General features: G+C 43.8%; 1 protein-coding gene across 1 annotated transcript in view; it reads right to left on the bottom strand.

The window, feature by feature from the left end:
* The window catches only part of LOC127581570 (potassium voltage-gated channel subfamily KQT member 4-like), a 370,353-nt gene that overhangs the window by 45,715 nt on the left and 309,421 nt on the right, over nt 1-15,217 (bottom strand). Inside the window, exon 9 of the mRNA XM_052036036.1 lies at nt 5,299-5,451. Within this exon, the coding sequence (XP_051891996.1) occupies nt 5,299-5,451 (153 nt within the window). The remainder of the gene's footprint in view (nt 1-5,298; nt 5,452-15,217) is intronic.

Consider the following 15,217-nt stretch of genomic DNA (forward strand, 5'->3'; position numbering starts at 1 on the left):
GTTAGGGCAATAATCTGGGAGGATCGCACAAACTATGTAGAAAGGCCCAGTTTAACATAGCTCACAAAGGAACTAATAGACTGGCAGTAGGGCATGTGCCGCTTCCCTGCCTGTATTCAGCGTACACAGGGAGACAACGATGTAATGAAAAGTAATCCAAGTTAGCATAATGTACAGAATTCACAACAGAAAATTGCCAATGATTCTTCCAGAGTACCACCCATACCTGAAATCTCCACAACTGAGAAGATTAAGGAAGGAAGATTGTGGAGAAATGTGGTATACATACAAAGTGGAGGAACATGTGACATAGCAGATAGTACAAGAACATGGTCCATACCCAATAGACTAAGGACATGTTCCATCCTCAACAGTGGAGGAACATGATCCATCCAATAGTGGAAAAACATGGCCCACCCCCCAAGAGTAGAAGGACATGGTCCACGTCCAATAGTGAGGGAAAAACTTCCATCCCCACTAGTGAAGGAACATGCTTCATCCCCAAAGGTGGAAGAACATGGTCATCCCCATAGTGGAAGAACATGGTCCATCCACAGTAGTAAAGGAACATTGTCCATCCCCAACAGTAGAGGAACATGGTCCATCACCAACAGCGGAAGAACAAGGTCCATCCTCAGTAGTGGAGGAACATGGTCCGTTGGCAACAGTGGAAGAACAAAGTCCATCCCCAACAATGGAGGAACATGTTCCATTGAAGTAACATGGTCCAAGCTTGACCTTAATGAGCCTGGTCTCTGTTTAAATATGGTTTGTGTTCTTCCAAGGAATGTGCATCGTCCCTGGCCCTGACTCCATCTGCAGTACATCTGTGAATCCTTCCAGTGAAGGAACATGGTCCAAGCCTACGTTTGAAGAATATGGTTCAGAGCAGACAATGGAAGATCATGGCCCATAATGAACGTTGGAAGATCATGTCCCATGCTCAATAGTAGGAGAACATGTCTGTAACTAACAGTGGAAGAACATGGCCTTTACCTGCAAAGTTATTGTGGATGTTGTTAGACCAAGATTGGAATGGGTAAATGTCTTGTTAAAAATGACTATTGAATGAAAACTCTCCTGTATGCTGCCTGCCAATATTTTTTCATTTTGATGCATACATAAATATTGTATGCAGAGCAATCCATCCTACTTTCCTGAGTTAAAGAGGAATTAAACAAGGGCAAGAGAAACCAAACACAGACTGGCTGAATGCTTCACAAACCACTCTGCTTGTTCTGCCGAGGAGATCCTAAACATGCAATTTTCTATCGCTTAAGTTCTCCAGTCCACCCTCACTCTGCTTCCTCCATCTTTGGCCTCTTACACTTTTCTATTGTACCTCCACCTAAACTTGGGGAACAGCATCTTATCTTCTCCCTAGGCAGATCTAACGACAAGAGACTTAGATTATCATCCATTCCAGTCCTGTACCTCACATTTCCAGCATTGTCCATTCTCTCTCCTCTTCCGGCAATTTTAGATTTCATTGGTCACCTCCTGGTCACACCTCCTCCAGACACACCTTACTTAACTGGTACCACCACCCTGCCCTCTTGTCTCCACCCTATCGCAGACCTTGTCCATTGCTCCCTCCACCCCTGTCCCTTCTCGGCAAAGTCAAAGTTCCTAACTGATGAAACCTCATTGACCAGAAATTCTCTCTCTCTTTCTCTCTCTCTCCACAAACATGGCCTGACCTGCTATCTCCAGTATTTTCTGTTTTTATTCCAGTTACGTACATGATCTGTTATCTTGTCCCTCTATAAATGGAGAGCCACATTTTTCATCCTGATCCCTATGCAAGTGTAAGTCTGTGTCTGTAATCACTGGCTGATTTACAAGTTCAGGGTCAATGCTGATAGCTTGACCTTAATGAGTCTGGTCTCTGTTTAAATATGGTTTGTGTTCTTTCAAAAGGAATGTGCATCATCCCTGGCCTTGACTCAATCTGCAATACATCTGTGAATACTTGGGCCTCCTCTAGGCTTGCTGCAGAGACAAGTTGCTGTTGCTCATGTTATATGAGAATGAATGGTGTCATTAATGGAGAAGGGTGTAACCAAATGCGTATCATCGTTCAGTGATTGCCAATAAGGAAGCTTTTGAGTGGGCTGTATCTCCTGGAACTCTGATGCATTACATGGGTAGCAAGAAGTGTGGGTCACTGTAACATTATCAGATTAGTTCTAGCAAACAGGAATCAACCCAGCTGTTAAGAAATACAGTCTTGTCCTCACTCAAATATTGAGAAACAAAATCTGGCATTTTAATATTAGTAATAATTATATCAACTTGTTCCACTCAATTGCTATATGTTGCTGTAGATAAAGATGTTCAAAGATGGAGTCTTCCAAGGAAGCTGCATTACTTTTGGTTTTGGGCACTCTGAATAACACAAATAGAGTTTGTTTGACTTTAAGGCTCTTTAATGACTTTTCTTTGAATATTTTTCTTTAAAGCTTGATTAATAGAGCAAATTAAATTTTCAGCAATGTGAAATGCTTGTTATAGCTCTTTCTGCTGAAGTCACACCTGTCTTCCAAGCCCCTAAAGCTTTGTTTATCTACTACGAAACAGAAGGAGACCATTCAGCCCATTGGTCCATGCCAGCTCTCACAGAGAAATCCCATCATCTCATTGTCCTCTCCTTAGTGAGGTTAGACACTTGCTGTCAAAAATTTCAAAACATATTTTCCGTGTGAATGATTTGACTCTCAAGGGCCTGTACACCAGCTGTTGACACTAACTAATCTGTTGTTTGTTCAACAGAAAATACCTCAGCACGCAAACACTCCCAAGTCATCTACATCTCCCAGTTGCATAAATACAAAGAACAAGGAAAAGAATCTTCTCTATTGAAGCTGACATTAACTAATAGTGCGTATTATAGAGATGAACACAGACAATTCATGGCAATAGGAGGTGGGTAATGCCACCTTTGGGAGGAAGATGGTACACTGAGTAAATTTCCTAGTAAAATCCAAATTGAACTTAACACAGGAGACACTAAAGCTGAGGGTTAAAAATGAGAAGGAATGAATTCTACACTGATCTGCACAGTTCAGCCTGTTCTGTCCTCTCCCACTAATAGTACTGATTAAACATGAGAATCATTGACAGAATGAGGAATTTAAGCCTAGTGAGGGTTTGCCTGTGATAGTGATGCCCTCTCTGCTAGAGCCCCGCTTTGTACCATATTCCTCAGTCCCAGTGCACTTGCAGCCAAATTCTTGCCAAAAAAAATCGCACAGTAATTAACCATTAGGCGGTGTGTCAGGAGTTTGGTCCTGTTTCAGTGGCACACTGCTTGGTAACGAAGCTTACAAATGTACAACACCCATCGGATTTCAACTTGATGATAAGAGTTGTACAGTGAAGATGAGCATCTCAGCACGTACTTCTGAGACAGGTTTTCCACATGATTTAGTCTGGCATCAAGGAACTTATTCCAGCTGTGATTTGGGGATGGAAAGTTTTGCCACTAATTAATTTCATGAACAGATTGCAGAAAAGATCTTAGCATGCAAACATTTAGCTTTATGATCAATTATATCTCGCTACACTTTCGAGTGCATCTGATTTGTTTCCATGGTAAAAAGGGAATGGTACATTTTGTGCAGAGTATTGTGCAGAGGATTGCAGGATTATCCTTCTTTTTGACACTCATTGACAGCAGTCCAAGTTTGGTGAAGCACAGACCGTGTGCAGGACACAAGTGCTCCTTTGAGAATCCAGCATCAGGTTCAGCACAGACTAGACACAAGAGTAAACCTCCTACTTCACTTCTCCTCTGAGAAATCCAATATCAGGTACAGCAGAGACTAGATGCAGAGGAAACCTTTTACACTGCCCCATCAAAGAATCCCAGAGTGAAGGGAAAAGGAGCAACACTTCAATCAGCTTAAATTAGACACACAACAAAGCTTCCTTTATGCAGTCCCGCCAAGCGTTTCCAGGGAAGGTATATCTTGAGTTGGATATATTGAATTAGTGAATTCTTTTCATAATTTCCACATCAAACATTCCAAGATCAGGTCTAGCACATTATAAGTAGTTAGTAAAGAGTCTTTAACAAAGGACCATCAACACTTGCTGACCTGGGACCAGACATATTAGATGTGGCCATGTTTAGAAGGCTATACACTATAACATCCTCAGAGGGTTTCTAATGTCATATAATGGCTGCTCTGAAGGAACCTAACAAAAGGATTTTTTTTTTGCACAGGAACTTTCACTTAAGACAGTCTTCAGCTCACTCCAGTCTCTGCGGTCTTTAGGAATAAACCATCACCCCAACAGCCTTGCCTGGATTGGTGCTTACTTAACATAAATTTAATTAATTTAATTAACATAAATGAGAACATTTTCTTCTCTTGGAGGGAATAGACCAACATGAAAAATATTCCAAACAAATAAATTCATCAGGTTCATATATATTTTAGTATATTAAAAACTGCAGATACAATACAAGGAATGCAAGTTCATGGCACAACATGTGTTAGCAAAAAGCTGTAAGAAGTCTAGCACTGAAGTTTTTTAAAAAAAATTCACAATTATTTTAAACAAAGCTAATATATTTTGGAATGGGATTGAGATAAACATAGAACTGGATTCCGTCTTGATGGACACAAACCTGCCTTCCGACTTATTTTTCCCACTGATGTTAATGAATGAAAAATGGAAAGAGAAATGAGGATTAATAAAGAAAGAGAGTAAATACCACAGTGCAGCTCCTGAGATGAGTGACTACTCCTGTCCAATGCTATCTTTGAATTTCTCTCCCTTCTTCCCATGCTTCACACATCAGATTCTATCCATGAGAGGGAAAGAGAAGTGTTGGTGAGGGAGAAATGTCACCTAATCCCTATGTGTAAACTCACTAAATAACATTTCAATCTAAGGCTTTAATTCCAGTCAGAGGGGCACTTTCTAAAACTGCAGCCATCTCCTGCCACGAGGCACCCATGTTGGCTGGAGCAGATAATTCCCTTCAACTGAAGTGAGAGGGATCCCCTATAGAAGGGTTAATCTCAGACCTCGAACCCAAACCTTCGACATTCCTTGAAGAAGCAGGTTCTGATAAAGGTTGCCGGGTGTGTGGGCAATGCACTGAGAATACCAAGAAACCGTGTAAGTTTGGATTCCACTACAGGCCAATTAAAGCAGGAAATGCAGACTCTCATCCCTTGAGCTGACAGTTACAATTGAGCAAAGGGAAACGATCACACCCAGAGAGGAATATACACATGCACACAGGTACAGGTTTAGTTAGAGGTAAATATATCTGTCACCTACCTGTCCCCCAGATTACAGGGGGGTACAATTAATCTTTGACTTGAATGAAATGCATGCATCTGTGGGGATTCTTCTTGTAGTTTTTTGCAGTCTGAATTTTTAAGCCCACCATTGCGCCAACGGCTGAGTGATTCAAGCATAAGTGCCAGTTCTCTAGAGTTTGGTTTTAACAAATGAAAATGATCATTCTTTTTCTAATGCCAAACATTCTGATTCACTTAAAGGGACAATATCTTGCATTTCTTTGCTTGGTTTGCATTTTTGTCTGGGTAGAAACTGTCCAGGATCTCTTTGTGGCTTCTCTGTTTCCCAACATTACTCTCCATGGGACTGAGTAGGAACTGCTGTGATGTGGGAACATCATCGGTGACAACACAGAGGGGGAAAGGCTCCCAGCTTTGAATGCAGCATTCCAACCAGTTGTCACACCCTGTTCCTGCTGATGACCCAAAATGAAAGCAGCAACCTTATGAAAGGTGCTTGGTCCCACGATAACTGGCAGCCACTGAGACAGCAAAACTGTCAAACTTCTGGAGTTTTGTTCAGGGTTCCGAACAAACACAAGTTCTGAACAAACAGACATTATTCCAATGCCAAACCCCTTGATCCATCATGTGAAGGTGGGAAGGCTCTGTTTGCAACCTGGATGCAGTTTTAACATAACGCATATTGACTTGGAAAACATTTCTGAGGGGCTGGATTTACGTTCACTTGGAAGGCAGGGGCTGACAGGTAGAAGACAACATGGTTTCGTGCAGGGTAAATCCTGTCTCGCAGATCTGATTGGGTGCTTTCAGGAGGTAACTGAGAAAATTGATGAAGGTAGCACAGTAGACATGGTTTACGTGGACCTGACCAAGGCTTCTGACAAAGTCCTGCATGGAAGGCTGGTCCAGAAGGTTAGGGAACATAGGATCCAAAGTATGTTGGCAAAGTGGATGCAAAGTTGACCTGGTGCAAGGAGGCAGAGTGGAGTGGTGGATGGGTGTCTTCTGACTGGAAGTCTTTAACCAGCGGTACACCGCAGGGATTGATGCTGCGACCTTTGTTTTTGTCATAGATGTAAATCACTTGGATGAAAAAGTAGGGGGACTGATTGGTAAGTTTGCTGATGACACTAAAATTGGTGGAGTAGACAATAGAGAAGGCTGTGAAAGGATACAGAGGGACACAGATCTGTTGGAAAGTTGAGCAGAACCATGGCAGATGGAATTCAATCCAGACAAGAATGAGGTAATACTCTCTGGGATATCAAGTGCTGGCAGGACATACAGAGTAAATAACAAGGACCTCAGGATCATTGAAGAACAGAGGGATCCTTCGGTGCAAGTTCATAGCTCCCTGAAAATGGTGACACAGGTGGATAAGGTGATGAAGAACACATCCACCATGCTTGTCTTCATGCGCTGACTCTAGGAGTTGGGATGTCATATTGCATTGGTCAGACCGCACATGGAGTACTGTGTACAGCTCTGGTCCCCACACTGCAGGAAGAATGAGGTAGCGACAGAGCATGCAGAGGGATTCACCAGGACGTTGCTTGGAATGGGGGGCTTTGCTTACGAGGAGAGGTTGGATAGGCTGGGAATGTAGAAAGCTGAGGGGTGACCTGATCGAGGTTTATACAATTATGAGAGGCATAGATAGGGCAGACAATTAGAGTCTTTGTTCTAGGGTAGGGGAGTCTAGAAATAGACACAGGTTTAAGGTGTGAGGGGAGGAATTTAAAAGAGATCTGAGGGGCAGGTTTTTCACACAGAGGGTGGTGTTTATCTGGAATGAACTGTTAAAGGAAGTGGTAGAGGCAGATACAGTATCCGAAAGGCATTTGGATAGGTGCTTGGACAGGAAAGGAGTAGAGTGATACGGGCAAAAGGGACCAGTGTAGATGGGTGTCATGGTAGGCATGGACGAGTTGGGCTGAAGGGCCTGTTTCTGTGCTATACAGCTCTATGCCTCTATGACTTCCCTAGAGGAGATCTGTGTGTTCAACTGGTCAGCAACACATGGGCTGCTCTGCCACCAGGAGCGGGCTGAGGCAGCCTGCTCAACCCGAACCTGTGATTCAGTGACCAAATCTGATCTACCAGCCGCTGTTGGTGAATGAGTGGACATTCGGTAATGAATGATTCAGCAACTTTGGGCAAATAAGGAATATGTGGAAGGTGACGGACGCTGAAGGGAGAATCCATTTAGCTCCATGCATGGACGTGTGGTACAGTGGGACAGGGTTACAAGTGTCATAGTCATGGTATCATACAGCAGGGAAACAGGCCCTGCGGCCCATCGTGTCCATACTATCCATCAAGCACCTATCTATACTGATCCCATTTTATCAGCACTTGGCCTATTGTCTTCACTGCCATTTGTTTCAGGTGCTTGAGTAGATATTTATTGCTCTGAGAGTACCTGCCTCCACCACCTACTTGGACAATGTGTTCCAGATTCCAATCACCCTCTGGGTGAAAAAATCTCCTCAGTGTCTCCAAGCCCTTACCTGAGACCCATGCCCTTTGGTTATGGACACCATTGCCAAGGGGAAAAGTTTTCTACCATCTACGCTATCCATGCCCTTCAGTATCTTATATACTTTATCAGGTCTCCCTCAGCCTCCCCACTTCAAGGATAATGAACCCAGCTTATCCATGTCCTCCACATAATGGGTGCTCCACACCAGCCTCCCTGCAGCCCAGCACAGTCCTGCGTAGGGAATTCTGGTCAAGCCATATTTCTTGTAGAAGCTTCCAAGTATTATCCTCTAACTTGAGGTGGTATTAGCCAATGAGTAGGCATGGGGATGGTTAAGTCATCTACTGCAAGCCAGTTCTAGAGTGAGGATCTTGGAACGAGGTGTCGACCTGTCCAGTGAAGCATGGGGATGATTTTTATTCATTTTTAGGATGTGGGTGATGCAGACAAGGCCAGCATTTATCGCCCATCCCTAATTGCCCTTGAAGCGGTGGGAGTAACCCAGTCATTCGGTTGAAGGTGCTTCCAGCAGTGCTGCTGGGGAGGGAGTTTCAGGATTTGGAACCAGTGAACGTTGATGTATTTCCAAGTCAGGATGGCGAGGGAAAGCTCAAGGCGGTGGTGTTCCCAGGCTTCTTGCTGACTGAGGCTGAGGGTTTGGAAGGTGCTATCAGAGCAGCCTGGGTAAGTAACTGCAGTGCATTTCGTAAACGGTGCACAGGGCAGCCACATTGCTGGAGGGACTGAATGCTTAGGGTGGTGGATGGATTGCCGGTCAAAGAGGCTGCATCGTCCTGGATGCTGTCAAACTTCTCAAGTGTCAATGGCAAGTGGAGAGTGTTCCATCACACTCCCGATTTGTGCCTTGCAGACATTGGAAAGGCCTTGGGCTGTTGGGAGGTGAGTCACTCGCTGCAGGATTCCCTGCCTCTTGCAGCTAGAGCAATTATATGCCTGGTCCAGTTGAGTTTCCTCTGATCAGTAGTAACTCTCAAGATATTGACGCCGGAAGATTTAGAGATGGCGATGCCATTGAATGTCGAGGATAGGTGATTATACACTACCTTGCTGGAGATGGTTATTGCCTGGCGTGAATGTTAGTTGCTATTTTTCAGCCCATACCTGAGTGTTGTCCATGAAGGAATGGACTGTTCATTGGCTGAGGGACTGCATAAAATCATCAGCGATTGGCCCCACTTCTCACCATATAATGGGAGGAAGATCATTGATGAAGCAACTAAAGATGTTTGGGCCCAGGGACTCCTACAGTGATGTCCTGGGGTTGGGATGATAATCCTAAAACAACCACAACTATCTTCCTCTGTGCTTGGTATGACACGAGACTATGGAGTGTTTTTCCTTTGATGCCCATTGACTAGTTTTACCAGGGCCCCTTGATGCCACATTCAATTAAATGCTGCCTTGAGTTGATATCAAGAGCAGTCACTCTCACCTCACCTCTAGAATGCAGCTTTTCGGTCTACATTTGAACAAAGGCTGTGATGATGTCAGGAGCAAAACTCAAAATGGGCATCAGTGAATAAGTGCCTCTTGACAACATTGCCAGCTCCTTCCATCACTTTGCTGTGGATTGGTGGTGGACTGATTGGGCAGTAATCAGCCCGATTGGATTCCACCTATATTTGGCCAACAGGCCTGGACGGGGGCAACTTTCCACTTTATTGGGTGGCTGCCAGTGTTGTCACTGTTGGGGGATAATGAGGAACGTGGGTGGGCAGAGGGGACGATGAGGAGGCCTAGGAATGGAAAGGCAGAAAGCATCACCTCTGTAATCCATTGGTATTTAAACCACCAGCACTTGCTTGTAATGCCGAGTAGTCATTATAACAGTCAAAACACCCAACATTGTGGCTGAGATTGGTTGAGTTAAGCAGTTCCTCGTCTAATTCTGAAGCAGCTCTTACCCAACATTTGCAGAAACCAGCAAGAAGATACTGTCACTTTAATCCATACATAAGAAACAAAAAAATATAAGAACTGAATTGTTAGCTTCACAAATCCTGTGGTTTATGTGAGCACATCAGCATAAGCGTCCAGAGTGAGCAGTGCCTGTTTGGTGCTTTGCAAAGCATTTGGTAAAGTAGAGGTGACAGGTAGGAGACAAATACTATTTGACCTCTGTGAAGTGATCTGATTTGACTAATGGTGTCTTCCCTGTTTTCCCAGAAGAGTTGTATCTTCAAAAACAAGGGAAAAGGCCAACGAATCATAAATTAAACTTCCAAACATGCGGCAAAATGAGCACAGCGACGAGGCAAGGTGGATGGAGAGAAAGAGAAGGGAGAAAGAGAGTAGGAGACACAGAATGGGGAGATTAAAGTCGATGAATGATCCCAAAGTAAGAGCTAAGCTTCTGGTGGAATTACTTTAAATTACACCCATCCTTACAATGCCAATCCAAACATCACCTAAGGTAATAATGGGAGCCAACTGGTAATTAAAACCAACATGAAATTACTTTGGTCCTTAACTTTGCAAACCAGAAGCTTTCACTGCAGCTGTAGATCTGGACAGTTCCTGATATGATATCATGCATCTGTCACACGTCAGGACCTTAACTGCTCCTTCCCTGACACATTAATTCACCCTATCGGAGAAATTCCCTCTGTTCCACCCATTGCCTTTCCCCCACCTTCACTGCTCCCAGAACATTTCTCTCTCCACAGGTGTCTCCTGATGTGCTGAGCTTTTCTTGCTGAGCTTCACTTGTACTCTAGCTTTTGCAGGCCGAGGTATTTCATCAGCAGGAGAGGGAGGTTGGTTAATTATCTCTGCATGGCAACAGCATGTAAGCGGCTATTGCACAAAACCAGTATCCTAAGCTACACACTATAACTTAGTAATTGGCTTGATTAAACTGCATATTTAAAATGGTTGTCTTGTGAAAAAATACAACTTGTTCCTCGTTTATCTGCCTTCCCCTTGGAAGCCTCTACAGCCTACAAATTAGGCTCAGGAGCTGGCCATTGCCCCTCAAGCCTGTTCTTCGTCATATAGCATAGTGGGGCAAAGGGCCTGTCGCCATGCCCATGCTGACCTTTTTGCCAGCTACAGTATCCCCATTTGCCCACGTTAGGACAGTACCCTTCCACACCTTGCCTATTTAAGTGTCTGTCTAAATGCCTCTTAAACATGGTAACTGTGTCTGACTCCACCATCTCTGGCTGCACATTCAGTCATTCTCTGTGTGTGTGTGACATATGTGTATGTATGTACATGTGTATATATGTACAGTATGTATGTGTTTTATGTGTGTGTGTATATATATATATCTATATTCTTTAAAAACTCAGATCCCCTTTAAAGTTCCTTCCTCTCACCTTAAACCGACACCCTCTTGTTTTTGGTTCCCCTACCAATACAGAGGGATATGTGGGAGCAAGGAGTTAGATAGTCTTAGGAGTGGTTTAAAAGTCGGCACAACATGGTGGGCCGAAGGGCCTGTATTGTGCTGTACTGTTCTATGGTTCTATGGTTCTATTTCAGCCAACTTCAGGATAATATCAGAAAGTGAAAAGATAGGAATATTCTTCATTTACACTGATTCTCCACCAACAACTAAGCTCTAAGATAGATTGTATCCCTTATGTTATCTCTGGCAGGGAGTCACTTGAACTGTAGATATCGTGGTTGAGCTGAAATTCCTTCACCCTCTCATCACTTCACCTCACCACTGGAAACACTGTCCTTTTCTCAACCTTTCAGCCAAGAGCTGGTCAACAAATGCATTTCTATGAGAGAAAGTAAGTGGATGGCTCTGTATAACATTGGGGAATAGAAAGGGAGAATCAGCATACTTCCACGTGCAATTGAAGTTAATATCCAGATGGCTGCAGTAATGCTATAAATATTGTCAAAAGGCTGCAGAAGCAATAAGAAGAGGTCTTTAGAGAGAAAGCTGAGCTATCAGGAAGGGAAGGGCAATGGGGAGCAGGATGAAAATAGGAACGGGTGTGGAATAGGAATAGTTGGATTTTCAGTTCAAGGAAAGAACTCAGGCATAAGCTTCACATGCAGCAAAGGCAGGGAGTAGAAGTGGGAGAAACGTTTAGTCAAGTAACACAGCTGCGAAACGAGTAGACAGTAATGTCAGATAACTGCTGGGAAGGAGCTATGCAGGTAGCAGAGTGCAGCAAGCCTCCAGTGTAGTTCCAGTGATAAACACTGAGCTTCCGTAGCAACATTACAGAATCAGCTCCATTGCATGGATATAGTTTTGAACTATATTTTCCATTTAAACCACATGACGACTCAAAATCTTTTCTTTCTAGTTGTTCCAAACTTTAAAGAAAAATGCAACGTCATTACAGAGTCCTTAGCTTGGGGCAATTGGTAGTTACATCTTAAGAAAATTAAAGATCCTTAGGTCAGTGATGTCAGTGGCTGCACACCCTGAAAGTGGATTGTAGAGCTGTGTGCTGTACCCAAAATTTACTTCCACGGACTTCAGTGAAATTGAACTTGACACAGGGAGTACAATGCACCGTCTGCATGTGTTGCACACTCAGTGCACATGGTCAGAACCAGACTTTTACCCCTGTGGCTCTAGTCGTCATACAGTCCCGGACTAAAAGATGCGGAAACTCAGGGGCTATTTATTTATTTATTTATTAACAGAATTGCCCTGTGTAAATGTTATGGATTAGGAAAGAAGAACTAGGAGCAGGAGTTGGCCACAGTCTCCCAAGCCTGGGCAGAGGTAGTCTTATTGCGTGTTCCCTGTTGGTGAATGAAGCTTGAAGGAACACTGTAAAGTCTGGCTGTGTTGGTAATTTGATGTTGAGATAAATTAAAGCTAATATCAAATCAAGGAGAGGCAGAAACCTATGGACACCCTCAACTAATTGTTGTTACCATGGCCCTGAAATTCTGGCACCTTTAAATATTTGTCTGTGGGCTCTGAGAGTGAGACATGCAAGAACACTTGTAACAAGTAATAAGTGGTATCAGTGTTTTACCTGATATATTTAGCATTATTATTTTGGCACATTGGGCACATTGGGCAGTTCAGAGAGCTGTAGGATCTCTCCATTGGGTCATAGGATCTGGTATCAAACACCGATCTTTGCTGCAACCCACAGTAAGAAATGGGTCCAAACAGCCTCCTCTGTTGCAGGATAATTTGGGAAGGAGTGAGAGTTGAGGCAGGGCCTGTTTACAAAGAAGCTGCACCTCACGTTTGTCCATCCACGTCTCTTGCCTGTCCTTAGGTGGAAAGTGTGGCCCTGTCACACAACCAGGTTAGGTGATGTGGTTCAATGCCCATCATAAGCTGGGTAAGAGGGATGCGCGAATGCCACTCACAGTCACGTTAAGGGTAACTGGGGGATTTTAAAGAGCGGAGAGGCCTACTGAAACTGGCTGCTGAGAGTTTCTGCCTTCTTTCTCCACAGATATCAGTACCCAGATGCTCCATAAACAGCTGCCTGGTAAAAGTACATCACTTATTTGACAATCCAGAGGGGACAGAAGAGTAGCCTCCCTCCCTGGAGGAATGGATGGGTCTGGAGTGCTACTGGTGCCTCCTGTTGACCCAGTGAGGAGCTGAGGGCAGGCACTGGTTTCTACAAGGTAATTGGTCCTGGATATGTCCACAGGATTAACTACTCCTCTCTGTTGGCAGTGTGGCTCTGTTGGGAGGTTCAGCTTTTATTTTCAATAACTTACCTTGGTGGAAAAGGTAACCAGGTGGTGGGTCACACTACCTGCTGATAGAGTATGGGACATGTTCCTTAGACACACCCTTGTGGGCATGATGCTCTCGACTTATGGAACTGCATTCTTGCTAAGGCCGGGCAATGCGCTTCATTTTGACAGGGCTCGTGCCTGCAGGCATTGCCCAGAAAGTCCCAGCTTGGAATGAGTTGGCTGGGTTGGAATCCAACCGAAGGTTGGTACCCTTCACGTACCATGTTGTGCCGTTGTACCATGGTGGGCCAAAGGGTCTGTATTATGCTGTATTGTTCTATGGTTCTATTCTATGGTTGGATTGGCTTGGTTGGGCTGTGATATCGCTCCTCACCCTTGCTGAAGATGGTTCAAGAACACTTCCTGAACCGGCCAAATGCCTGTTCTTTATGGGAAACTAGTAGTTAAATTTTAATATGTCGTTTGACCAGGCAGTGTGAAGAGGGGACTGGCAGTCAATCACAGTCAGCCCAGAAGGCCCAGGTTATATTGTACAAGAGTAAGGTTTGACAACCATGTTGCATAATCAATTTAAGTTCAACAAATTGATAAAATGACTAGTAATTTTGCATGTGAATATTACTGGTGAAGCTTTCAAAGTTTCTCTGTAGGACAGGATTCACCTGGGGGAATATCAGAAACACGGGACTGGCTTGCTACATTTGCTTAAGATTAGGGACTTGAAAAGATTGGAGGTGGGATTGTGGAGGGTGATTAATTTGTTTAGTGCCAGCAACTGGGAAAACAAACCTTGAAACTAATTGCTTTGCACATGTAGGGTCATGGTTAAGGTCCAGGAGAATTTACTGCTACTGAACTGTAAAAATAATGATTAATGTTCCAGCAGCTTATTCTTGAGAATATTGTTAAAAGAACATTGAAAGTTTTATTGGCTAATGCAATCAAAATGAAAGCTGTCTTGATTTCCTTCCAAGTTGGTTGAAGCTTGCTCTTAATTTCATGGAAATTTTTCACAATTAGTATTATAATTAATGCAAATGACAACAAATTAAGATCGGGTGTTGGCTCCTGGACTCTGTAACATCTGTGTTTTGTGAGGTGCTGCTATCTTTAGCTGGGTTCAGGACATCGCTGTAGGTGCCTGCTATTGGTCAGGGTAAAACAAATGTGGGAGAGCAATATTTCAATTAATATTTTACAAAACAGGTTTAATGGAACTGATTTAGGACCAATGCTCAGTTAGTGAGGGGAGGTCGCTTCAATATTGAAACATTATTTATGAGAAAATGGGTCAATGGGGGAATTTTTTCCTCCATCGGAAACACACACTGACACGGGCAAAGCAACTCCAATGGGAAATAATGTCCTCGGGTGTTTCTTCACCTCTGGGACCCCTCGGAGAATATTGGGCTTCCATTGCACTGATATGGTTTGAGGCCCACTCTGTGTTTAATCATGGGGGAAGATCTGAACAACCTCGCCCAGTGTAGCAAATGGCCCCAATGTGGGTGACAAACATGTGTACATAGAAATCACACTGAACCAAAGGAATTTTACTGTCAGGCTGCGTGGTCTTATTTAAAATCTAATAACTCCATCATACGTGAGTAGTCATGGGTGCTTCATGGAAAATCTGCAGACAGAAAATTGTTTCCACACAGGACAGTGCAGGGCAGGGAGTCTAACGCTGTGGCGTAAGCTATTGCTGTCTCTATTATGATCACAGGCAAGGGGTATACACAGGCCTTCAATCACCAGTGAGTACGGCAGGAATGCAACA

Source organism: Pristis pectinata, chromosome 22 (genome assembly GCF_009764475.1).
Source record: "Pristis pectinata isolate sPriPec2 chromosome 22, sPriPec2.1.pri, whole genome shotgun sequence".
NCBI lineage: Eukaryota > Metazoa > Chordata > Chondrichthyes > Rhinopristiformes > Pristidae > Pristis > Pristis pectinata.